Source organism: Pteropus medius, unplaced genomic scaffold (genome assembly GCF_902729225.1).
Source record: "Pteropus medius unplaced genomic scaffold, Ma_sr-lr_union100, whole genome shotgun sequence".
NCBI classification, from domain to species: Eukaryota; Metazoa; Chordata; class Mammalia; order Chiroptera; family Pteropodidae; genus Pteropus; species Pteropus medius.
In genome coordinates, this window is record NW_024349125.1 from 1,961,030 (window position 1) to 1,986,707 (window position 25,678).

Here is a 25,678-nt window from a genome sequence, read left to right on the forward strand (position 1 = left end):
GAAATCACAAAGATGATACATTCACTTGCCTAAATATAGTGGTAAACTTGGTTAGTTTAGGACATGGCTGGGAGGGTCCATATTCACTATGGTTTTATGAACAGTTTCCTAAAGAGAGATGTTTGCTGGTGCCCAAAAAATCCAACTCATGGTCAGCTGTGGTACAGTAATACAAAATAAATGCTGAGACTATTGGCTCTTGATTTATACATTGGGTGTTGGGGACAAAGTGCCATTTCTTTATAATCAGGCAGTAGTACAGAAAAGGTAAAGCCAAATTTACTAAACACCTACAGTATGCAAAATATTTTGCTCTTCTTGTCCCACATAATTTCAGCTAAATCATGCCTATTATTTTCACCTTTTGATTCCCACTGATATGACCTTCAATTATCTCTCTCATCTAATCTATCATTTCCTTTCCCAGTTGGCCTGAGCTACACAGGTCTTCATGCTAGTTCTTGAATACCCCATGCCTGCTCCCATATCAGCTCCTGAACACTTTCCAGCATATGCTAGATGCTCACCAAATATCTGTTGAATGAATACATGAATAAGTGAATGACTTAAGTTGGATTAACCACAGGGAGAATTGGAAATTTCCAAGTTTATGAATTATTCCACTTTTTTTATGCCCCCTACCCCACTCACCCCTGTTGAGCAAGAAAAAAAGGAAATAAGGCTCAAATTAAGCTAGGGCATTACTCATTGGAAAGTCGGTGAAAAGTAATTTTAGTGGTGGAAGAAGTGACTCCCATTTTACTTCGTTTTATTACCATGTATAATTAGCCAGGAGACTCCAGTCTCCATCACTAAGACTCCCAGAGGGCCTTGCACAAAGGAGACTTTTTAAAAGTATCTGGTGATTTCTTTCCGTGGAATGTTGGCGAGAGTAGCTTGTGACAGCAACATGGGTGGGTGCGAGGAACAAGGTACTGCAAGACCCCACCTGCTCTGTCTTCTGGTCTTCACATCAGACAGGTGGGTTGGATGCAGCAAAATTTAAAAGAATATTTTTATTCTCTGGAGATATCTATGCATACCAGCTCTCTTAATAAGACAAACGCAGAGGCCCTGGAGTATTTCTCTGAGATTTTCTGAAAAAAATTTTTTTTCATTTGGCAAAAATGCTCCAAAGTGAAAAAAGCCTATCTGGGGAGAGGCTCAGAAAGATAAACTTGGAGCATGTTCAAGTTTATCTTCAACTTGCCTGCCTCTTCATTGCAAGTGCCCATTTCAGACCTGGTTGCCTCTCACACCCTCAGCAGCTCCAAGTCCCTGTGGGCCCTGGTAGGAGAGAGGGTGGTGCCAGGAGAAGCAGGAGGAGAGCTATTGCGAGGCAGTGGGAACTTCATTGCCCTGTGAGGGTGTCAACTCTCTGTTATGGTGATGTAGGCCCTGAGCTGCATAATTCATTTATGCTGAAATGCTCTCCTCCTTTATGTAATTGCATTTTTTCATAAGGATGTCCCCTTTCTCAAAATCACTTTTTAGTTTCATGTTATCTGCTGTGCACAACCACTTACATAGACTGTGTTGATTGGAAGGTGACCTGATCAGCGGTTCTTCTGTCTGTGTATTTAGGGGAAATATGTGGTCTGCTTTGACCCACTGGATGGATCTTCCAACATTGACTGCCTAGCCTCCATTGGAACCATATTTGCCATCTATAGAAAGGTGAGTAAACAGTCTGATCTTTACTGTCTCGTTCCTCTGGTGGTTTCTGGGCTAGGAGCCACGAGTCTGGATTTCTAACCTCTGTCTTCCCACAAAAGCAGACAGGCCACCATAGACAAATCATGAACCTCATTTTGCCTTGGGCTCCTCATTGGAAGAACTGAATGGATAAATTTCCCTCTGCCTTCTTTATAATATCTTTACCTTGTGAGAAGGTAAAGATGGAGCCTTGTTTTGAAAACCTGGATGCCACACAAGCATCAGGCAAGGTATTAGGTTCCAGGTGGCATCTGAAGGGCCCTGTTTCTTCCTTATGTATCTGAAATCTGACTGCATTATTTTTCTATCATTGCCATAACAATTTACATTCAGAGCTTAAAACAATACCCATTGATGATCTCCCAGTTCTGTAGGTCAGAAATCTGGCAGGTGTATCTGGGTTCTCTGCTCAGTGTTTCCTAAGGCCAAAATCTAGGTGTCAGCTGGTGGGGGTCTCCTACTGCGAGGCTGGAATGTGTGTGTTGAGAATTCATTTCCGAGCTTACTTAGGTTGTTGGCAGAATTCAGTTCCATTCTGTTGTGGGATAAAGGTCTTTGTGTCTTAGCCGGCTGATGCTGAGGGTCATGCTTAGCTTCTAGAGGCTTCCTGTATTTCCTAGCTTGTGACTCCTATGTCCTCGAAGCGAGCAAAGGCAGGCCACGTCTATCTCACACTTGTCTGTCTGAGACCCTCACTTTGCCTCATTGTGCCATATCCAGCCACAGAAAGTTCTCTGCTTTCAAGAGTCGTCTGATTAGATTTGGGCCCACTTGGATAATCCAGGTCAATCCACCAATTTTAAATTGATAACTCTAATTATATCTGCAAAGTCCCTTTTGCCAATAATGAAATATTGTCACAGATTCTGAAGATTAAGATACCTTTGGGGGCCATTCTACCTATCCCACATACCTAATAACAGACAAGATCTTATTAGTTGGCTTATGACCATCCAGAAACTTCAAGCCAGACCACATAATCCACACCTTACCTCAATCTGAGTATTAGTCTTTGCTCCAATCAGGATGGCAGAGTCTTTGCCCTTGCGGCTTTTAGGCAGAAGGAGGCCAAGGACACTCGAAAGTCTCAAAGATTGTTCAGTTGGGTAACCTGTCCTCTCACTGGTTTTCAAGGCCCATCTCTCTGGCTCCATAGCACACACTCTTTCCACTAAAGTATTTATGATCAAACCAAATGTGGGTATCCCTTATTTTCTATACTACCAATTTAGCACTAATTATGTAATTGTGTGAAATTAACTTTCCATGTGCGTCTTTCTTAGTGCTCCTGGATTATAAACTCAGGAGAGGATTGGGTATGCCTCATGTCACCTTATATACTGTCTGTAGATATTGATAATGCAGTAGATAGTTTTGCTTAGCTGAAAGTTGTCTTAAAAAAAAAGGCGGGGAGCAAAAGCTTAGCAGAAAACTAACTTTAGCAGAATTTGTGAATTAGCCTAAATTTTCTTTTTGAGAAGAGCAAGGAGCAGACGAGTGGTCTATTCCTCCTGGAGAACAAAATGGAAACGAAGTTGGCTTGGGCTAGAGGAAACTCTGAGGATGTTGCTTTCCCAGTTGGTGTTTCTCTCTTTTTCTTTTGAAGAGAGGAAAGGAGACTTTCATTGAGGGAGCAGGAGAAAATGACACAAAACACTTTCTCCAGTATCTGAGAAAGTTAAAGACTAAGATGATCTTTCAAGTTTATGCAAAAATGAACTAGGTGTGTAAAAGTGCTTTGTTTCCTCCTGAGGTTCAGCTTAGAGATAAAAATAAGAAGATAGCCAGTGTGATATTTATGAGAGTCTGAAAAAAGATGCACAATTATATCTTTGAGTGGTTAATATTGGTGTTTTCATCATGGCTCTTACTCTTAACTGCTGAGCGTGAGTCAGCCACTGCTCTACCCACCTGTAAGCACAGTATTCCTGGGTCAGTCCTCATCTCAATCCCAAGAGGTAGGTATACATATGACTGTCACCTTTTTAAAAACTGGTGAACAAATGGCAGCACAAAGAAGGGAAGTAACTTGAAAAATCCTCAGTCAGTGCATGGCAGGACAGGCTGTCAATAGCTTCTCTCTGTTCCCCTAGTTTTATTGAAATATAATTGACATACAACATTGTATTAGTTTTAGGTGTATGACATGTGAAATGATCAACACAATAAGTTTAGTTAACATCTATCACTTCACATAGCTACTCATTTATTTGTGATGAGTATTTTTAAAATACACTCTCATAGCAATTTTCAAGTATGCAATACAGTATTATTAACTATAGGCACCATGTTATATATTATACTCCTAGAATTTATTTATCTTATAACTGGAAGTTTGTACCTTTTGGCCACCTTCACCTGTTTCCCCCTTACTCCTTGCATCTGGCAACCACCAATCTGTTCTCCGTTTTCATGAGTGTTTTTTTAAGAGTCCACATATATGTGAGATCACATAGTATTTGACTCTCTCTGTCTGATTTATTTCACTTAGCATAATGCCCTCCAGGTCCATCCATGTTATTGCAAATGACAGATTTCTTTTCTTTTTATGCCTGAATAATATTCTATTGTATATATACATACCACACTTTCTTTATCCATTCATCCACTGATGGATACTTAAGTTGTTTCCACATCTTGGCTATTGTGAACGATGCTGCAGTAAACATGGGAGTGCAGGTATCTCTTCAACATAGTGTTTGCATTTCCTTCAGATACATTCCCAGAAGTGGAATTACTATATCATATGAAGATTCTATTTTTAATTTTTTGAAGAACATCATACCGTTTCAACAGTGACAATGCCAATTTACATTTTTATCAACAGTGCATAAAGATTCTCTTTTCTCCATACCCTCGCCAACACTTCTTATCTCTTGTCTTTTTGATGACATCCATTCTAACAGGTGTGAGGTGATATTTCACTGTGGTTTTGATTTACATTTCCCTAATAACTGGTGATTTTGAGCACCTTTTTATGCATCTGTTTATCCTTTGCATGTCTGCTCTGGAAAAATGTTTGTTTAATTCCTTTGCCCATTTTAAAACCACATTGCCTTTTATTTTATTTTATTTTTTTTGCTATTGAGTTATATGAGTTCTTTATATATTTTGAATAAACTACATACAGAAAATATTTTTTCCATTCTGTAGGTTTCCTTTTCATTTTGTTGATGGTTTTAATAGCTTCCTAAGGCCAACTAGTTTATAAACAAAGAGGAATAATGGGGGAGGCTGCGTGCGTGCTGGGGGAAGGGAGGATATGGGAGACCTCTGTACCTTCTTCTCAATTTTTCTGTGAACTTGAAACTGTTCTAAAAATACAGAGTATTTAAAATGAAAAGAGGAATATTATTAAACATATTATGGGAAATTCACATTTGAATTTAGACAATTTTGAACATGGAGATTTTGCCTTAAAGTTAAACGAAGCACAGGCTTTGAAAGCTAGTCCAAATAACCATAGATTTTCTCTGATAATATTTCTAAAGAAGGGGGCGAATTTGAGAAACTAATAAACCATTTTTAGAATGGAAATTGTAAAAACGAGAAATGAAAAAATTTTTTGTTATGCTTCAGCAATATCTAGTAAGAAAGTAGCTCACTTTTGAGACCTCATGGGGCTGTCACAGCATCTTAGAAACATGCCAAAACCAGGATGATGCCCATTCATCCATTGGTGGACCAGGACTTCTGGGATTCTCTGATAAGCACCAAGAAAGAAGTTTTAGAATAGTCAAGAACTGTCAAAGTTATCTTCTTTCCTTTAACTTAAAGGAGCAGTGCTAAACACCAGATACAATTTCTCACACTGTTTTCAGCCCTCTGCCTTTTGATTTTCCTTTTTCTTGAGGATGACATTTTCCCTTTCCAACAAAGTCATAAATTAGACAAAGTGAAAACTCTCTTGCTACAAAAAAAACATCAAGGACTGCTGGATAGCATATATCATCTAGGCATTTAAATGCATAGCTAAACTCATTGAAATGAACAAGCAATAAACACAAGGTAAGTGGAAGGGTCCAGAACCACAGGAAACTGAAAATCAAAGTGCTAAAGAGAAGTACTGATACTGGAGTTGTCCTGATGGGAGGAGTGGGCCTTGTTGACCTGAATAATCTAAGGGTGTGGGTTTTAACACTCCTTCAGGGTCAGGAAACTACCTTCTGCCATTATTATGGTTAAGTACACCTCCCTTAAAGTCTACTCTTTTATTGACATCAGGATAGGAAGACCAATGGAACACAAAAGAGAGCCTAGAAACAAACCTACATATGTATGGCCACATGACTTATGAAAAGACAACACTGAAGTTCAATTTATATGGGATGATATTTTCAATAAATGATGCTGGGCCAACTGTATGAGAAAAAAATGAACCTGAGCCCTAACTCATACCACACGCAATGATTAATTAAAGAAAGGCCAGAGATTTAATTGTAAAAGAGTAAAGCTATAAAGCTCCAGGAAACAAAAAACACAAGAGAGTATCTTCATGCCTTTGGGGAAAGTAAAGATCTCTTAAACAAGACACAAAAAGTAGTAATCATGAAAGAAAAGGCTAATAAACTGGACTTTATTAAAATTAAGAAATTTGTTCATCAAAAGACAAGATTAAGAGAGTGAAAAGGCAACCCCAGACTGATAGAACATGTTTTCAATACATATATCCAACAAAAGACTCATATACAGAATAAATGAAGAACTCCTATAATTCAATAAAAAATACTGTCAATCTAGTTGAAAGAATGGGCAAAAGACTTGAATAAGCACTTCAAATAAGAGATTTTTCTCCCACCTGATTAATGAGCGCATGAGAGATGCTCAACATCAATAATCATCAGGAAAATGGACATAAAACAGTAATGAGACATCATTCACTCTTACCAGAAAGGCCAAAATTAAAAAAAAAAAAAAAAACTAACCGTACCCAGTGTAGATGAAGAAACTGGAATTTTTACACATTGTTGGTAGGAGTAGAAAATGACATAAGCACTTTAAAAAACTTTTGATAGCACTAATTAGTGCTAAGCATATATTTATACACTATGGCCCAGCAAGTCTACTCAGGAACCCAGGATAGATGAATGTTTGTGTCTGCCAAAAGATGTATACAAATTATCCTAATATCTCCAAACTGAAAAAATTCATATGTTTAATATATATATAACATATATATATGTCAACATTAGAATAGATAAATTGTGATATATTCATGCAACAGAAAACCACATAGCAATGAAAAAGAACAAAGTACCGCTATGTGCAACAACATAGATAAAATTGCAGAGACATAATGTTCCAAAACATAAGCCAGATACAAAAGAACACATGCTTTATAATTTCATTTATATGAGGTTCCAAAACAGGCAAAGCTAATTATCCTTTTGATGTTCAGGTGATAAAAGCCAGAATAGATTGAGGCTACTTTTGGGGGAGATAAGAGAGTCTGCTAGGTTGCTAGAAATGTTCTCTAAATTGATCTTGGTAGTTACATGAGTATATACTATGTGTATGTAAAAATTCATTGAGCTATACAATTAAGTTTCGTGTGCCTTGCTAAATGTAAATCATACCTCAATAAAAGTAAAATACTCTACTTTCCCAGGCCTTCTACCACCAAACATAGTAAGCCTTTGCAATTGTCACTAACTTTACTGATAAGTGACGATAGGAAGCACAATTTTCTTCACATGTGACAAATTTAGATATTTTTATTGTTTGGAAAAAATAAAAATACCTGAGAAAGATAACACTAAATTCTTTGTAAACTACTCTGAGATTTTCTGTGAAGTGTCACGGCAATGGAGATTACTAATATGAGGTGGAGTTTTGATGTCCTAGGACCGTATTGGTGGAAAAAATAAAAGGTTAGCCCTTTTTTTTTATACACGGAAATAAATTACAAATGGATTAACAAGTTTGGTGGAGAGGTGGGGACAAAATGAGAAAAAAACATCGAAGAATATTTTATCTTGTCTTGATGTAGATGAAATTCTGTCTAAACACAAAGACAAATAATAAGGGCTGTAATGAATAATTTTAATTACAAAAAACTGCATTGCATAAAAAGATGCTGTAAATAAAATTAAAAGGCAGATGACAACCAAGGAAAATATTTGCAACACATAGTAGGCACTAATTTTTCATATGTAAAGAACTGTTAAAATAAACAACAAGAAGATGAATACTCTGATAGAAAAATAAGCAAAGACATGAAAGAAGCAACTGAAAACAAGAAATAAAAATGGTTAGCAATCAAAACACATGCGGTAGCTGAAAGGATGAAAACACAAGACGCACCTAAATGTTGCCTATATCTTAAGTTAAAGGTTTAAATGTAAAATTCGAACTTTTACAATATAGCATGAGAGAACATCTTCAGGAACTAGGGTTTGGTGCAGAGTTCTTAAACATAATACCAAAAGCACGATCCATAAAATAAAAAAAAAGATAATTGGACTTCATCAAAATTGAAAACTTTTGCTCTGTAAAAGACTGTGTTAAGAAGATGTGCATACAAGTACAGAATGAGAGAAATATTTGCAAACCATATGTCTGACAAAGGACATATCTAGAATATAAAAGAACTCTCAAAACTCAACAATAATAAAAAACTCCAAACAATCCAATTACAACATGGAACAAGAAAAGACATGTCATTGAACTGGTAATAATAACTTTCTTGGTAAATAAGAATATGAAAAGATGATCAACATCACTACCCATTAGGGAAATGAAAAATAAGACCAAAATAAGATATCACTACACACCTATAAGAACACCTAAAATAGAAAATAGACTATACCAAATGCTGGCAAGAATGCAGAGAAACTACAACTCTCATGCGTTATTAGTGGAAACATAAAATGACACAGCCATTCTGGAAGAGTTTGACAGTTTCTAAAAGAAATGAAACAAAACATTAAAGCAACGCTTTCACATACCATAGGACTCATCAGTTGTGTTCCTGGGCGTTTACCCAGAGAAATGAAGACTTATGTCCACACAAAAATCTGTACATGATTGTTCATAGCAGCTTTATTTGTAACAGCCTACAACTGGAAATAACCAAAATGTGCTGCAGTAGGTAAATGGTTAAATAAATGGGGATATATTTATACCATGGAGAACTACCGAGCAATAAAATAGAAGAAACTATTGATACATGTAACAACTCTGATGGACCTCAAGGGCACTATGCTGAACAAAAAAAAAAAAAAAAAAAAAAATTCAAAAGATCACAAATGATATGATTCCATTTATGTGACATTCTTGAAACAACATATATATAGAGATGGAGATCAGTGATTGTCAGGGGCCAGGGATAGTGGGAAGGGAGGCAGTTGTGACTATAAAAGGGTAGCGCTAGTGAGATATCTGTGGTGATGGAATATTTCTGACTAGACTTAGTGATTGAGTGGAGGCTGTGGGTGAAGGTGAGGAGGGTGATTCCCAGATTTCTGCTGGTCAGATGAATGTGCCATTTGCTCAGGTTGGGGGAACAATGGGAGAAGAGTAGAAATTTGGGGAGTGCATGGTAAGACAGGGCAGATGAATTCAGTCTTTGATATATTGAGCTTAAGGTGTCTGTGAGATACCTGAACAAGGATGTCTGGTGATCAGGTGGCTCCAAGGGTTGAGGTCTCTATGAAAATAGAGGTCTAGGAGGCATTGGCACCTGTGTAGGGCTTGAAACTATGGTTGTGGGTGAGATTGCCAGGGAGTGTGCAGAATGAGATGAGAAGAGAGCTTTATTAGTCAGAACTCTGGTATAAATGGCAGGATGGACCAGGAAACCCCAACGCAGCGATATGGCCAGCCTCAGAAAGGGCCTAGGACAGAGAAAGATCAGGCTGGGAGAGCTTTTACCTCCAAAATATCTCATCTTGCCTTCCTGCCATGTGGCCACTTGTACTCATTCCTCTGTCTGCAAACCATTGTTTTTCCTGGTTCTTTGGCCAATGGCAGAAGAAAGATGGTCACCCCACAGCACCCAAGTTTACAACAACCAGAATGCTCTAGCCCAAACACAGATTTCTGGAACAGAGACTCTGATTGGACCAGTTTGAGGGTTGTTGGGTGCATAACACAAACACAGCAGCTGAGAGTGCCCACTTTGGATAGAGTGGCTATTAAAAACATCCATTTTGCACTGGATAGATACCCTGAGGGATGGGGAGAAACCAGGAGGAGTACGGACATCTAAGAAGAGGAGCTGGTGAAAGCAAATGAGAAGGCACATCTAGAGAGTTAGAAAGAAAGCCAGACAAGAGGAAAGTGGACAGAAGCTCTGGAAAGATGCATTTCAAGAAGGAAACAGTAGCCAACAGATCCAACATTACCTAGAGGTCAGGTAAGAGGAAGACTGGAAAATGTGGGTCAGATTTAGTAGATAAGATCATATCTGGCAGCTTGCAGTGGGGTCAGGAGAAGGAAGATACCCATCGAAGACAGGCATTCTAGATACCAGGATATAGCTGAAGACAGAGATAGGGCAACAGCCAGAGGGAAGTCTTAGGATCTAGAAAGCATAACTTGTTATTTTTTAAGGCTGAGATTTCATGAGTAATTAAAGGCCAGGGGAACAAGCTGGGAAGGAGTGGCTCTCTTCAAGCCATGGTACAAAGTCACGGGGACCCAGGAAAGGGTGTGACGCTCAGCAGAGGCCACAGGATTGCGGCTCAGAGAATGGAAGTCTTCAGCCCGAGAGAACTCTGGTTTCGTACACAGAAAATGTGATCTTTTTGATGACTGAACAAAGGTGTTTCAAAGGATTCAGTGGGGAAGACTAAAGGTTTTAATAATAAAACCCTAATACTATTATCTTTGACTTCCACTTCTCCTAAGGTTCTTAAGAGATCATGCTTTAGAACAGTGGTTCCAAAATTTCAGCTTGCATCAGAATTACCTCGAGGGTTGATTTCAAAGGCCTAGAATTTCTGATTCTAGAGGACTGAGGCAATGCCCAAGAATTTGCGTATCCAAGGATATTCAGGGAATGCTGACACTATGGTCCACTATGAGAATCACTGCTCTGGGGCCTGGTTCTCAGAATCCATATGTGGCCTGGGAACCTGGAAATAAAGCTAAATTATTGAGTGCATGCACAAGTCGAATGAAAATTTAATTAGTTGTAAAAAACGTATTAGAAAAGATGCAAGATTGTAAAAGTAAGGAAAATATTAAAGGGAATGTGCCATTCATTTGTTCATTTATTCATAGTCTCAGGGAAATACTAAAATAATAAAATTATTGAAGGGAAAGTGTCATTTAAAAAAAATCCTTAAAGAAGAATAAGATTTGGTTTTAAAATAAAGTTGTTAGGATGTTACCAGCAGAAAGCAAACTGGTCCCATATTCTGTATGTTGTTAGAAGGATGCTGGATTAGTGACAGATGATGTGGGTTCAGCCCCAGCTACATTACACACTGGTTTCAATATGTTGTGTAAGTACCTTTCTGACCTCCATCTCTCTCTTTCAGATAATACAAATTATTATTTTACCCTTAAAAGTTATTCTTCAGGAGCATTAAGAAGCCCACGTCTTGGCAAAGGGTTCTCTCCAGAGACAATAACACACCATGTTTCTCTCCTCTCTTCCCCAGACCTCAGAGGACGAGCCGTCGGAAAAGGATGCCCTGCAGCCAGGTCGCAATATTGTGGCCGCCGGCTACGCTCTCTATGGCAGTGCAACCCTGGTGGCTCTTTCCACTGGGCAAGGAGTGGACCTCTTCATGCTTGACCCAGTAGGTGCCCAATATGGCAGTATCAGCACTTGGGACTCTGCGGGCCTCAGTTCTGTAACTCCAGTCCCTAGGGATAATTTCCTGGGGAATGTAATACCAGAGAGTTTAGTTTGGGGAGCCAACACCATCATGAAAAACATTAAAGACCTTTGTTCAAGTGAGAGCATTTGAGGAGTTCTACAGGTTCAGTTATATCCACTCGGGCCCTGTCCTTAAAGAGTTCATTTTCCAAAAATGTGTTTGACCTCTTTGGTTTATGGGGCTACAATGCTTTAAGAATTCCAATGTTGTTCATTGCCAGACAGAAGTGTGAATTCTTTAGAGCAGCACAATCCAATAGAACTTTCTGTGGTAATGGACATATTCTGTAATCTCTGCTGTCTAATAGGGTGGCCTCTGGCCTCATGTGGCTATTAAACACTTGCAATGAGGCTCGTGTGACCGAGGAGCTGGATTTTAAATTCTTATTTTATTTAAATTAACTTAAATAGCCACACATGACTAGTGGCTTCTTCATTGGACGACACGGGTTTGGAGGACCTTCCCTAATCTATATGTTCTTCCCAGTAGGAGGAGCGACTAGTATAAAACTGCTTTATCAAGTTCCGTGTTATTCTTCGTACTTCCCACAATGAGAAAACGCTCAGTGGCAGAAGGGGAAGAAGCACAGCCTCTGGGTAGATGAAAAAATCTCCATAGCACAGTGCTGATTGAAGGAAGAAATAATTGGATAAAGATGTAAGAGTTAGAAAAATGAGGCTGAGCCTTCATGGCAAGCGTATATTAAAAATGTTCAGGAGGAATTTGGAAAATATTTGTAACTTATAGAATTTCTCTTTTAAATCCTGGATGCTTTGCCTGTCACTTGTGAACTACTTTGTCAAATATAGTCAGGTCTCGTGAAAGCTCAAAGCTTCCAGCATTCAGTAAGTCAAAAGCAATTGTTTAGTATTTCAATTTAATTTGAATTTACAAATGTTTATTGAGTATCTAGTACATCCCAAAGCACCGTTCTAGGCAGTGGAGATACAGCACTGATCAAGCAAAAAATACTCCAGCCCTGGTGGAGTTTACATGTTGGTAGGTGTGTGTGTGTGTGGAAGGAAGCGGTTTACAAAATTTCAAAACAGAGTTGAACTAAACTTTACAGTTTGGAAACACAGTATCTTTTCAAATACAAACTTTTCACGTTTAAGTCCATCAGCTCAAAACCCACTGATACTCTAATTTCTCCTTATTTTCAAGAAGCGGGTAAAACTGGAGAAATTTTGTAGTTCACGAATATTACTCAGATGATTAAACACTCTTTAAAAAATGTTCTAGAATAATTGCTAACAGTTACACAGTGCTTATTAAGTGATAGATAGGTATTTGTTCCAAGCAGTTTATGTCTATGAATGTAACCTCATAGCAGCCCTCTAAATTAGGTCCTACTATTCTCATTTTCAGATGAGGAAAATCAGGCACAGAAAAGATAAATAACTTGCCCAAGGTCAGGCTAGTAGTGATGGTGGAGCCCGGAGTCACACTCAGGCTACTATATTGTCCATCCCTCGATAGGGAACAACTCTCTTGGGGCCTGGAGATCTCACCCCTAGGCCCAGGGATGGATAAATAAATGCATGGCATTATTTGACAACAGTTGTGTATCTTTCTCACTCTTTGTTGATAAACAAGAGAGAAAAGGATTCTGGCTCAATTAAGTAAAGGATGCTACTGCATTCATGGGAACACTGAAGACTCAGGCTAGGAAAAGGCAGGTCTAGGGGACCAGGAAACAGGAATCATAGGAATGGCCTGGCAGCACAGCCAGTCTTGTCTGGATACCACCCCTGATTTTGTGCCTCTCATTCAAATGCCAGGGAGGAGTAATTAATTTGCCAAGCTAAGTTAAGTGACTGACCCTGGGCTAGAGCAGGCTTGGCTCAGAGACTTCCTAGACTGGCATCCAATGAGAAGAGTTAATTTTTCAAAGGAAGTTAAGGTGTTTGTAGGAAGTGGAACTCCATGCTGGGCTGCTCCACAGCAACAAATGTCCACAGCAGGCTATTAAAGCCCATGAACCAGAGACCATCATGAACATCCCTATAATAAAAAGAAGTTGGGTTTACTGAGCAAGGGACAATGCACTCTAGAGGAATAGTGGGGTATTGTGCTAAGAGAGAGTTGGGATGGGCTTATTATAGCATGTTGGCTTTTGCTTGACGATTCTCAGGAGGATTTGAGAAAGTCAGTTCTGGATTGGGTGTTGTCTAGAAGTGAGTGCAGTTGATTGTATATCTCAATAAGATTGAAGTGAAAGTAGGGATTCATTGGCAAAGAAGGAGTCATCACTCACATCAGCAGAAAAGAAGAATCTAGTTATTTTTACAGTCGCTGAGTATCCTTGTCACTATCTTATTTCAAACATGATCAGCACCTTGTCTCTTTATATTCTAGGAATGTGATTTACATTCGTCAGTAACCTCTTGTTGTAGCTGCCAGCTGTGAGCTGTCATCTTGGGGATTTTTCACTTTCTCAGTCATTGAGACTCATCAAAACCAATTAGACTTCCAGGCCTGGATTTTCCTCCTTGTGACTTAGGGTTTCAAGGTGATATCTGCAGCTAGCTAATCACATTCATCGGGACTGACGTCACCAGCACTCAGATAAAGGAATTCTTGAGGGATGTCCTGCTGACAGTGACCATAGTGGCTATAGCAGGACTGGGCACAATTTTATTAATAAATCCGAGGATTTCTTTAATTTTTACCAACTATTCCTTATGCTGAGTGAATACAGATTCTGATTAAAGGGATTTCCCTTTTACTCCATATAAGAGTCACTGGGATATCAGGAACTTTTACTGGTTTCCGAGATTGAATCACTAAGATCAACAAAATAACTGGTCTACAAATTAGTAGTCAAACTGCATCCCCCACCTTTATGATAAGTCTCATCTGTGTAACTTCTTCCTTTCATTGTTGATTGCCCAGATCTCCCTAAAAACATTAGGAATTAACTGTGGATGAGATCTTGGGGGATGAATACAGCTAGGTTCCTAATAAATGAGTAGCCTAGCTGACAGTGGAGGTTACAAAAGAAACTTTATCTCTTCTCTTTGAATTATTTTATCTCCTATATGTTACTACTTGAGCTTCCTGTGCAGGCTCAGTATTGTCATTGTTCTTTATATGACTTAAAAACATCACTTGGCAGGCTGTCGAAAGACTTGGCAACACCCTGGGCATTTCTAGAAGCCCCACGTCTTCCAATGTTCTCTGTTAGGGCGTGTGCTCTTGGCTTCTGTGTCCTGATATCTCCCTTTTTACTGGTGTTTCTCTTCATCTTTCTAGGCTCTTGGAGAATTTGTTCTGGTGGAAAAAGAAGTCAAAATTAAAAAGAAAGGAAAGATTTACAGCCTCAATGAGGGCTATGCCAAATATTTTGATGCTGCCACAACAGAATATGTGCAGAAAAAGAAATTCCCTGAGGTGAGTGAAGAAAGCCTAAGGCAGTGGCAGGGAGAATGATGCCTCAGTGGGTTCCTTTTCTGGTGGTGGCTCTAGGGGCCTGGCTAAAAGAGGTTGGTGGCACTGTTTGTGGCTCTGGTCAGTATAAGAATGGTAGACTCTGCCTTTCTTCATAAGCAATCGATACCTTTTATAGCTAAACTTTACCTACTAAAAGTAATACCACTCAGTTGAGTTTTTACAAGAGAAATTGTTTACAATGAAGGCAGAGATAATATTTTCAAAATTTAGATGTTCAGGCCAGAACTTCTTTCAAATCATTTGTTTTCTGAGTGACCATCTATATAGATTCGAGCCACTCAGTAATGTTTGCTTTCAGACTGAATAATTATATCTGAAAGTCCCATTTATAAGCTCTAATATTGAGGCCTGGTGTTTACTCCAAGTTTTGGCAAGCTCTTTGGCTCTCAACGTGATCACAAAATTCTGGACTTCATGTGCTGTTAACCCAAACAACCCATTAAATATGTTTACCATACAAAGAGAACTTTACGGCAGGTATGGGTACATAGTCAAATAATTTCCAGATCAAGTGTAAAGTCTGGCTTACACTGGGAGTAGAGCAAAAAAGCTTGTTTACAAGTGTAACTCTCCCTCACCAGATTTTGGGAGATGTATGAGAGGCCCCGTTTCGTATGGTGGAAAGGCGGTGGTTGGTGTGCCCACCTGGCTGTCCCTGGAAGCTTTTCTTTTATTTCTTTTCTTTTCTTTTCTTTCCTTTTCTTTCCTTTTCTTTCCTTTCCTTTTCTTTCTTTTCTTTCCTTTCCCCATCCTTCAACACAGCTATTCCCCCTACCTTCTTCCTTCCTTCAGCTTCCTTCCTTCCTTCCTTCCTTCCTTCCTTCTTCCTTCCTTCCTTCCTTCCTTCCTTCCTTCCTTCCTTCCTCCTCCTCTCTCTCTCTCTCTCTCTTTATTTCTTTCGTCTTTTTTTTTAAGTGAAATTCTCGGAAGTGCAGTCCCCTGTTACCTTTGCTTTGTGAAGTAGTATTTTGCCATGGCACACAAACCATCAGACGTCTTGAGGGCAAAAATAACAGGATATGAATTATGAGGTTGATAGACTCAGACTTATTTATGAGTTGCCAGTCTTAGAGACAGTTTCAATTCTAAGCTGAAAAATACGTCCTTTAGAACCCATAAAGGAAGATATTTATTCTACCACTGAAAATTCCTCTGCAAAAAACAAAAACCTATAAATCTTTTTGAAAGAGAAGTTACAGACTGAGAAAAAAGTAACACCACATATACCACTTATGACCAACAGCAGGTGAATAGTCTATGTGAGGACCCTTATAAATCATAACACAAGGATGAGCAAGCCCCCAAATTAAAAAAAAAAGTGCATATTATGGAAGACGCATACATGTCCAGTCAGCAAATGGGAAGGTGCTCATAAAAAGTACAAATTAAATGCAATACCATTTTTACATATGAGATTGGCAAAAATATAAAAGATGAATACTGTTCAGTGGTGTAGGAAAATAAGCACTCTCATAAATTGTTATTGAAAACATAAACATCACAACCTTTCTGGGGGGCAATCTGGAATATGATTTTAAATATTAAATATCCATACCTTTTGACTCAGCAGTTTATCCTAAATTTCCCCAGGAGTTTATGCTAAGGAACTAATAGGCCAAATGAAAAGAGATAAATGCAAAAGAATATGTCATTGCAGTATCATTTATAACAACAACAAAAGGAATAACTGAAGTACTCATTTGTAAGCTTGGGTTAATATATTATGGACACTCACAATATCCTAATGAATATTTTGTTACACATCTATTCTTCCATTATAAAGGCAAGTCCTTCTTTATATATCGATAATGAAACATGTCTACAAAATAGTCAGTGAAAAAAATAGGGTACAGAACTAAATATAATCTCCTATATGTAAGTATATATGTGTGTGTGTGTGTATGTGTACTTATGCACACAAATATACATAGTGTGTATATATACATAAAATATCTTCAAAGAATGTGCAACATTGTTAATAGAGGTTTCTGGAAGTTGAGGTTATAGGGTTCTTCACTTTCTCTGGAATGTGCAATGATGATGTGATTTTGAAAACAGATCATTCCATTTCTCTTTACACAAATTATTATAAAACCATGTCATTTGAAGAGGCCAAAGAGTATGCAACCAAAAAAATTTAAAGGGAAAATATATATCAGATAGTTAATTAATAAAAATAGCATATTTTGGGGGGGATTTTATGATGTTTAATGTAGTCTTAGCCAACTTTTTAAAATTTGTAATATGTTGTGGTCTCCTTTCTCTCTTGAAGTTTTGCCTTTTGGAAGCTCACCCTGTGTGAGTAGGTAGATCCTTCCCACCCCTGATTCTCCCTGAGGCCGTTGCTTCCCTGCAAGATATTTTGTTCTGGCTGCCATTCTCCCACACACTGCATCTCAGGAGGCGGGGTTTGGTGCAGGTGCTCTCCTTTCCTCTCTGCCACTGTGAGAAAAGCATCTTCCTTTGCCATCTCTCTCCCCTGACAATAGCAGCTGTTCCTATCCCTGAATGCACTCTTCTACTTAGTCATGATAATAATAGCTGAACGGTCGAGTAACTCGTCTAAGGTGACCCTTTTAAAAATAACTGATAGAACCAGGATTAAAATCTAGACCACCGATCCAGAGTCCATGGATGCTGTGCAACCCTTTAGTGCAGATGAAATTAGTGTAGAGTTGTGACCAGCATTTATTTTGAGATGAAATAGAAGAGAGCAGTAGAGAATGAAACAGAATGAAACAGAATTGAATGAATAGAATAGACTAAAAATTAGTAAATAATATTTTTGCAAAACATTTGTTTTATTTTAGCCATGTATGTGTGTTTGAGTGCACACCATATTTTGTCATAAAATATATTTCTTTTTTTAAAAAGTTCAAAAACATTATTATGCTATGTGACCTTTTTATTACCTTCATCAAAACTCTGACATGTGACTTTCAGTATCTCTCTCCACTCTGACTCCTGTCATCATCTAGAGTGATTTCAGGGTCCATGGGCTCATCCAGTAGCTATTTCTTATAGTTTCTTAACTCCAGATATATTCATCTCTATTTTAACTCATCTACCTTGTTCATACTTAAATCCTAGGGATTATCAGTTTTTAGGAATTGCCGAATTACGAAAGGGTAAATTCTCATGTTTACTCTTCAAACTCTTCAAACAGCCCCCTAGCCTTTCATATTTCTTACACTATGTCTTAGTCCATTTGGGCTGCTATAATGGAATACCATAGATTGAGCAGTGTATAAACAACAGAAATTTACTTCTCACAGCTCTGGAGCCTGAAAGTCCAAGATCAAGGTGCCGGCAGATTTGGTGTTTGACAAGGGTCTACTTCCTGTTTCATACACAACTGTCTTTACACTGCATCCTTATATGGTGGAAGGGGCAAGGGAGCTCTCTGGGGTCTCTTTTATAAGGGCACTAATCCCATTCATGAGGGCTCCACTCTCATGGCCTAATCACCTCCCAAATGCCCATGTCCTATCACTATCACATTGGGTTATGAATTTTGGAGGAAACACAAACACGTGGTCTACAACACTTCTATGTCCCTAGCTCTGATGTGAAGTTCATCATGTCCCTTGATTCCTCTTTGTCCCTGTGTTTTGGTTCGTGTCCTCTTGTCCCTATCCCTTGTTCCTTTCCTCACCTCATTGACACCCTAATAGCCTGTACCCTATGATTGATGACATCAACTTCTCTTCTACCTGTATCCTCTACTCCTTTACCTCCTTATTTTCTACATTCTTCTAACTCTGAGTCAATCTCCAGTAGACTCTCCACTCTGATGCATGTACTGAGGAGTATAACCAAGCCAATGTTGGCACTATGAGTGCGGTCACCATGTTTACTGGTCTATTAGTACCCCTCAGCATGTTGTATTTGACCTTGGTCCTACTTGACAGAGAAAATAGGTCACATCAGCTCTCCATTTCACACCTGCAAACACAGTGACAGTCTTTTTTTAAATGATCTCAGGTCCAACATTCATCCTCCTACCTGTGCTCTCAGCTCCAATTCCTCCTCACTCCATCTTCCTTCTGTATTTTCATCCTCTTGCTACTAGTTATTTCCTTTCAGCCTGTGAACATAGTCACATCTTTTTCATCTTAAAAATCCCTCTTCCACCTACATTTGCGGCTATAGTCAATGCCAAAACCCTTGCCATCATATTGCAATGAACCACACTCACACACATATACTCACACACACACTCACAAACACTCACACATGCATACGTGATTCGTTCAGTCTCCGTTTCCTTTTCTCCCATTCAGTCCTCTGAAATTCGTCCCCTGCCTCTACAACTCCATGGAAACTGCTCTTGTCGAAGTTACCAATGACTTCTGTGTGGTCAAGTCCATTGAAACTTTACTGTCTATATTTTATTCACTCTCTCTGAGCATCTGAAATTATTGATCACTGTCATCGTCTTCTTCTCTGACTTCCGTGATTCTACTTTTCCTGTTTTTCTGCCTCTCATCTTGGGGATCTTTCTTCATCATTAGTTTCCGACTGTTAAGAATATTTTAAAAGTAAAGTTTGAGGTGTAGTTTAGTTTAGTTTTAGAATGAAAGGGAAAAGCCCTTGTGAATTGAATTGACCAATTAAAAGTTAATTTTTCTTAATAAAAATATAAACTTTTTTGGACTGCATGAGGTGATTCTAAAGTTTATATGAAAAAATAAACAAGAGTGAGTAATGGAAGAAAATCTTAAAAGGGGGGAAGACAATGTGGTGGAAATAGTGGTGCTATCAGATATTAAAACATATTATAAAGCTTCAATAATTATAACAGCTTAGTACCAGTACATGAATAGACAGAGCTATGGATCAGAATAGGAAATCTGGCAGTAAATACAAATATACACGGGCATTCTATATAGCTTTCTCAGAGCCAGACGCCTTGAACAATGACAACTTTTGCACTTACTGCAGGCAGTGTTCATCCACTTGCAAAAATATACTTAAGTGTCCTTCATTAAATATAAGAAAACAGAAAGAAATCTAACTATGGGAGGTGAACACAAAATGTAAATATATATATGCCTTACTGTTAAAATGTACAGCTGAAACTTATCGGATTTCATTAACCATTGTCACTATAAAAAATAAATTAATTAATTAAAAAATTAAAAAATCAAGTGTGGTTTGCTAAATATCAGAAAATGAACAACCCACCCTTTCTTCCTGTATCATCTTATTAACTACTCTTTCTTGTACACTTTGCAGCCAAGTTCTCTTGAAAGAATAGTTTTTATACACTGTCTCCACTTCTTCTTTTTGAAAAAATATTTAAAAAATATATTGTTTTACTTTTAGTTATAGAGAAAGACAATATGGAAGATTATACATTTTATAACTTTTTGAAATAGGAGAAGAAAAAGTTGTAATTAAATCTGCACTAATAGTACAGCAGCCACTAGTCACATGAAACTATTGAGCATTTGAAATGTGACTAGTCTGAAATGAGATGAGCTATAAGATACATACAAGATTTTGAAGGCTTAGTGTAAGAAAGGAATGTAAAATAACTCTTGAATAATCTCTTCTATTGATTATGCATTGAAATGATTATATATTGAAATGATAACATTTCGATACATTATTTTAAATGAAAAATGATTTCTAAAGCTGTTTAAAATTTTGCAAGTGGATGAACACTGCCTGCAGTAAGTGCAAAAGTTGTCATTGTTCAAGGCATCTGGCTCTGAGAAAGCTAAAAAGTGCTCTGAACCGAGGTACACCAAGACAGAGTTTCAAGGAGCTGCCAAGCAATTGTTTGAACTGTAGGAGAGGAAATCTTTTCTCTTCTTTCCTTCTAGGTCCTTTGGCTGGTCTAATAAGTAAATTGACATAAGACAGATTAATGAGAGAAAACCAATTTAATTTTATACTTATGGGAGCCCCATTAAAAATATGAGACTTGAAGAAGTGACCAAAGCAGGCAGATTTTATAACTTTTAGGCAAAGAAACAATAAATGTGTGAAGAATTGACAGGACAAAGAAGTTAGGTCTAAGGGTAGTACATTAGTGAGGAAGTAACAAGGTTTATTGATACAGCCTTCTCAAGTCTTAAATTCTCTATCTCTGGTGAGAATGTCTCTCTTCCTACTGGTACAGGGAAGGCACCTTTCACATGAAAGATTTATTTCCTGCTTTCAGGAGGATGAAGAAGGGCCAGAGTGTCCTTGCATCAGCTGTTTCTCAAGTAACTTTAATTCAAAATAATCGATATGCCAAAGTGGCTTATTTTGGGGTAGCATATTCTGCCCTCCTTCCTTTTTTTTTTGATAGCTGCTTTTTAAAAGATGGTTACAAGATATTGTGTCTTACTTTATGTAGTCTTATAATGAATTCAATCACTGGTTGAGATATGGGGCTTTGAATGAATAAAATGCTTAATTATATGTTTTTCAATTTCTCGCCTAGTGGGTAGAGAATGAAGGATCTGGAAAGCAGAGGCCACACCAACTGGACATGTGATCCTGAGCTGGCTAATTACTGAACTCACTGCATCTTGTCTCTTCCCTCTCTGCTTACTAGGACGGCAGTGCTCCCTATGGAGCCAGGTACGTGGGCTCCATGGTGGCCGATGTGCACCGTACCCTGGTCTATGGAGGGATTTTCCTGTACCCAGCAAACCAGAAAAGTCCTAAGGGCAAGGTAATTCTCCTGTCCACTGGCTGTCTCTGGTCAGGGAGCCAGTTGGAATTCCCTTTCTCTTCACACCTGCTTTTTCAGCTACTGCCCTGTCCTTGGCATGTCTGTCTGAGAATGGGCAGGTAGAAAAGAATGAGATGTATTTCCTAGTAGTAAATTTTGAGGTTGTAGTAGAAGGTTTGGAGGAGGAGAAGGTTGAAGTTGTTGATAATGCTGATCATTCTGGCCTTCCTTTCCTCTGGTCTTATGCCTGTCACTGACCATGAGTCAGCTGTGTTTATCTCCCACTTTCCAAATGCTATGTCTGACTTTTAGTTTCAGCACCAGCTGATTTTAGATCATAGACCTCTTTAAGACTCCAATGAAACTTATGGACCTACTTCTCAGAAAAAAGTGCATATAAACGTATGCATTACATTTGTTTTCATGGGATTCACAGACGATCTGAAGTCCACCCAAGGTCTTCTAGAAAGTTTCCATACTCTAGAATTCATTCACTATTTCTGGAAAGGTAACTGCTGGAAGATCTTAAGCAATTTTATGACACAAAACTGAAAATACTTGTATTATCAAGTGGAAATCTTATGATCTAAATGCATCTATCTTGAATAGACTCTCTCAAGGACAGGTGTCTGATTTTTAGCCAATCACAGAAATCATAGTTGAGTAGGCAAAACAAAACAAAGACCTGCCATATTCTTTGACATATCAACAATTACACACACACACACACACACACATACACACACACACACACACACACAATCAAGGTGGGAAATTTGAATTATTAGATTGCCGGATTCAAAGCCACGATCAGATCTAACAGCACATAAGAGCAGAGAGATTTTTAGTATGCAGATTGGTGTATCATGCATTTCCCATTATGTGAGTGTTGAGCTCATGTATATGAACCTATTGAACTAAGAATCACAGAAAAGTCTGCATGAGAGGTGCTGGTGCAAAGAAGTATTATGGAATATTAAATGAGATCAAGTAAAAGTTTTGGAAACGCTTAAATAGAACCACTTTGTTCAAACAGGGAGAACATAAAGACTAATTATTAAGACTAATTATTACTGATTAATAAAATGATTTAGAATGAGTCAGAAAACACCCACATATAATTACTTAAACATTTCCATAAGCAAGTATAATTCCATTTATAGTCCTATTTTCATAGCACCATAACTACCACCCATAATTAAAGTACCTTTGGTTTCTGAACTCCATGTTTTAACTCTCACGGTTTCTGTGACCACATCTATGTACATATGTGTGTATGTGTGTGGGGGGGGAGTGCATATGCCTCTCCTCCTGTGTGTGCTTGTCTCTGTAGAACCATGCAACTTTTAATGAAGGAAAAATAGATCACATGGCCTGCAGGCCAAGGCACCACAAAGACTTGGGCGTTGTGTTTTGTGATGAGTTTATTACAATGATGGCTTCTTAAGGTCAGAGAAGACCTTGGCTCCAAGACAAGTTTTATGTGAGAATGCTGTGCTCTTTTATTCTTTTTTTGAAGTATCTGAATCAACATGGCACAAAGGTTAATTGATTAATTGGTTACAACCCCCGACTTTATTGCCTGACATCCCCAAAACACTTGTCTTCAAGCCCCCAGGGCAAGGGAAAGGGGAGGAAAGAGCCAAGCTCTACAACTTGCCAGGTCAGAGTCTCCTTGGCAGCCTGTTCAGGACAGCATGGACATCAGTGTCCCTCCTGTGGACAACCAGGGACAAAACTAGCTGAATCAAGTGTGCCTATACGCATTGAGGCTTCCCTGTGTCCTGCCAGGCTGCCCATGACTCTAAAGATCAGGGGTCTAAGGTGAGAGTATTGTACACTGTTTTACCAAAATGGCAAGTAAATGCTCCAGTGTCTTAACTTACTCTCTCTTGAGTGCCTGACTCTCCAACCTAGACCAGAGCTACTTTATTCCTCTCCATGTAATAACAAAAATAAAAATCAACACTAAATATGACTCTTTCTCCAAATAGCTTCAACATATCTTCAAAACAGATTTTAAGGAAAGAATGGAAAGGAAAAGGCTGCATAGAGCAGGGTCAACCACTTTGTAAGCCGATTATAGAAAATTAACATTTAAACAAATCATAGATTTTGCACCTATGGGGAAGGAAGGAGAAGATAATATGATATTGAGTCAGAGAATGCAGCTAGAATGTCACCTTGAATCTAATGTGATATGTGTGTGTGTGTCTGGTGAGAGGGTGGTGGGAAGGTGGTCTGGGGAGGGAGTCACAACATAATCATAGAAATGAGTCCAAAAGGGACATTCATTCCAGCCCATTTCATTTCAATTCACTATGTGCTTACTGACACAGGGATGTCAGTAGTGCCTTTTAGAAAAGGCATTTCTTGCTCAGAACAGGTTTAGCCCTGGGTCCATGTGCACAGCTTGGCAAGCAGGACGTGGGCTGATTTTACCCTCCGACCCATTTCTGCCCCTCACTGGGAGCCTTTGTGCAAGGTATATGGCAGCCCTTTTTTGGACACTTTCTTTGTATCAGGCAGTACTGGGAATGGAGATACCACAGTGACCAACCAAGACAGATGCCATCCTGCCCTCAAAAGAGGGTGTTTATGGAGGAAGGCAGATGTTAAACAAACTTCACTGCCACAACTATTATAAAAGGGGAAGTGCAGGATACTATAGGACTGCAGACAACAGGAGTTAAGTTAGTCTAAGGGGCAAAAGAAAAGGCCAGTTAAACACCAGGAAACTGTTTAGCCAAGTCGACACTTGAGATGTGGAATTCTCCACCACTATCCTGGACTCTGTGGTTATCCTGAGATACCTCGAGGTGACCTTCCAGTCCCATCCAAACTTGACTCTTCGCATATAGATCCTCCTAATCAAGCCTGCAGATTCGCTTTGCCACATTACTGAACCAACAAGAAAAGGGTACCAAGATCTCATTCTTCCAAATGAATAGGCAGATCTCTCATAAAGGTCACAAGTCAGGTAGTTACTTACCAGAGGTTCTTGCAAAGGCAGATTTGGTGAGCATCGGCTCATGCACCCCGCCTTCTGGAGTGTCTAAATCTCAGGCAGTCCCCTCTGCTGAGGCACACGAGCCTACTAGCACTAATGAAACAATCAGAAATTCAGTAGTTAGAATTCCTTGTCGAGCTTTAGGGGCCTGGCTTGAGATTTTTGGCTACTTGCAAAACTTGTCTACCTGACTCTGTTTCTCCGCAGCTCCGGCTCCTGTATGAGTGCAATCCTATGGCCTACATCATTGAGCAGGCAGGAGGCTTGGCAACTACAGGAACACAGCCCGTGTTGGACGTAAAGCCTGAGACCATTCACCAAAGAGTCCCCCTGATTTTGGGGTCCCTGGATGATGTGCAGGAATATCTCACCTGTGTACAGAAAAACCAGGCAGGCAGGTAGTGAGTCTGACCCTGCAAACCCTCATCTCTTTGTCCTGTACTTGTATTAAGGACCCTAATAAGTAACAATGGTGATGATGAGTAATGAAGGCCAATCCACCGAATCACAAACAGAAGGGCAGCAGCAAACTATTCATGACAGGTCCAGAGGCCAGAGGTGATTCTGTGGTCAGTGTAAACAGCTAAAAATAAAAACCGACAAGTAAGAAGAACAAATTTGATTTGTTTTCTGTCATGAACAGTGGAAAATAGGGTTGTAATTTTGTCAGTTCGAGTAATCAGCAGCTACCTAGTTGTTGGCAAAAAGTACAAAGAACAGTTAAGAATTTGTCTTGGCTGGCTTAAAATTTGAACCTAGTGTCTTATCCTGTAGTGATTTATTTCCTTTCTCATGAGAAAATACATGCATTAAATATATATAATATATTTAAATGTATATTTATATATTTTTAAATGGCCGACAAAGAGTTCTGGTCTTATTTTGGTTAAGGTTTGAGTTAGAAATCTCATGGCCATTAAATTCTGAAATTTCAGATCAAGTCTTTTTTGGGAGCAATAACATGAATGACCACTAATGTTTGAATAGAAAGAAGTG

At 38.7% G+C, this 25,678-nt stretch overlaps 1 protein-coding gene across 1 annotated transcript in view; it reads left to right on the plus strand.

Moving 5' to 3' along the window:
• Positions 1-25,287, plus strand: part of FBP2 (fructose-bisphosphatase 2) — a 30,647-nt gene extending 5,360 nt beyond the window's left edge. The window contains exons 3-7 of the mRNA XM_039880480.1: positions 1,585-1,677; positions 11,325-11,465; positions 14,802-14,939; positions 21,553-21,672; positions 24,890-25,287. Coding sequence (XP_039736414.1) covers positions 1,585-1,677; positions 11,325-11,465; positions 14,802-14,939; positions 21,553-21,672; positions 24,890-25,084 — 687 coding nt within the window. The 3' untranslated portion in view covers positions 25,085-25,287. The remainder of the gene's footprint in view (positions 1-1,584; positions 1,678-11,324; positions 11,466-14,801; positions 14,940-21,552; positions 21,673-24,889) is intronic.
• Positions 25,288-25,678: the final 391 nt, after the last annotated feature.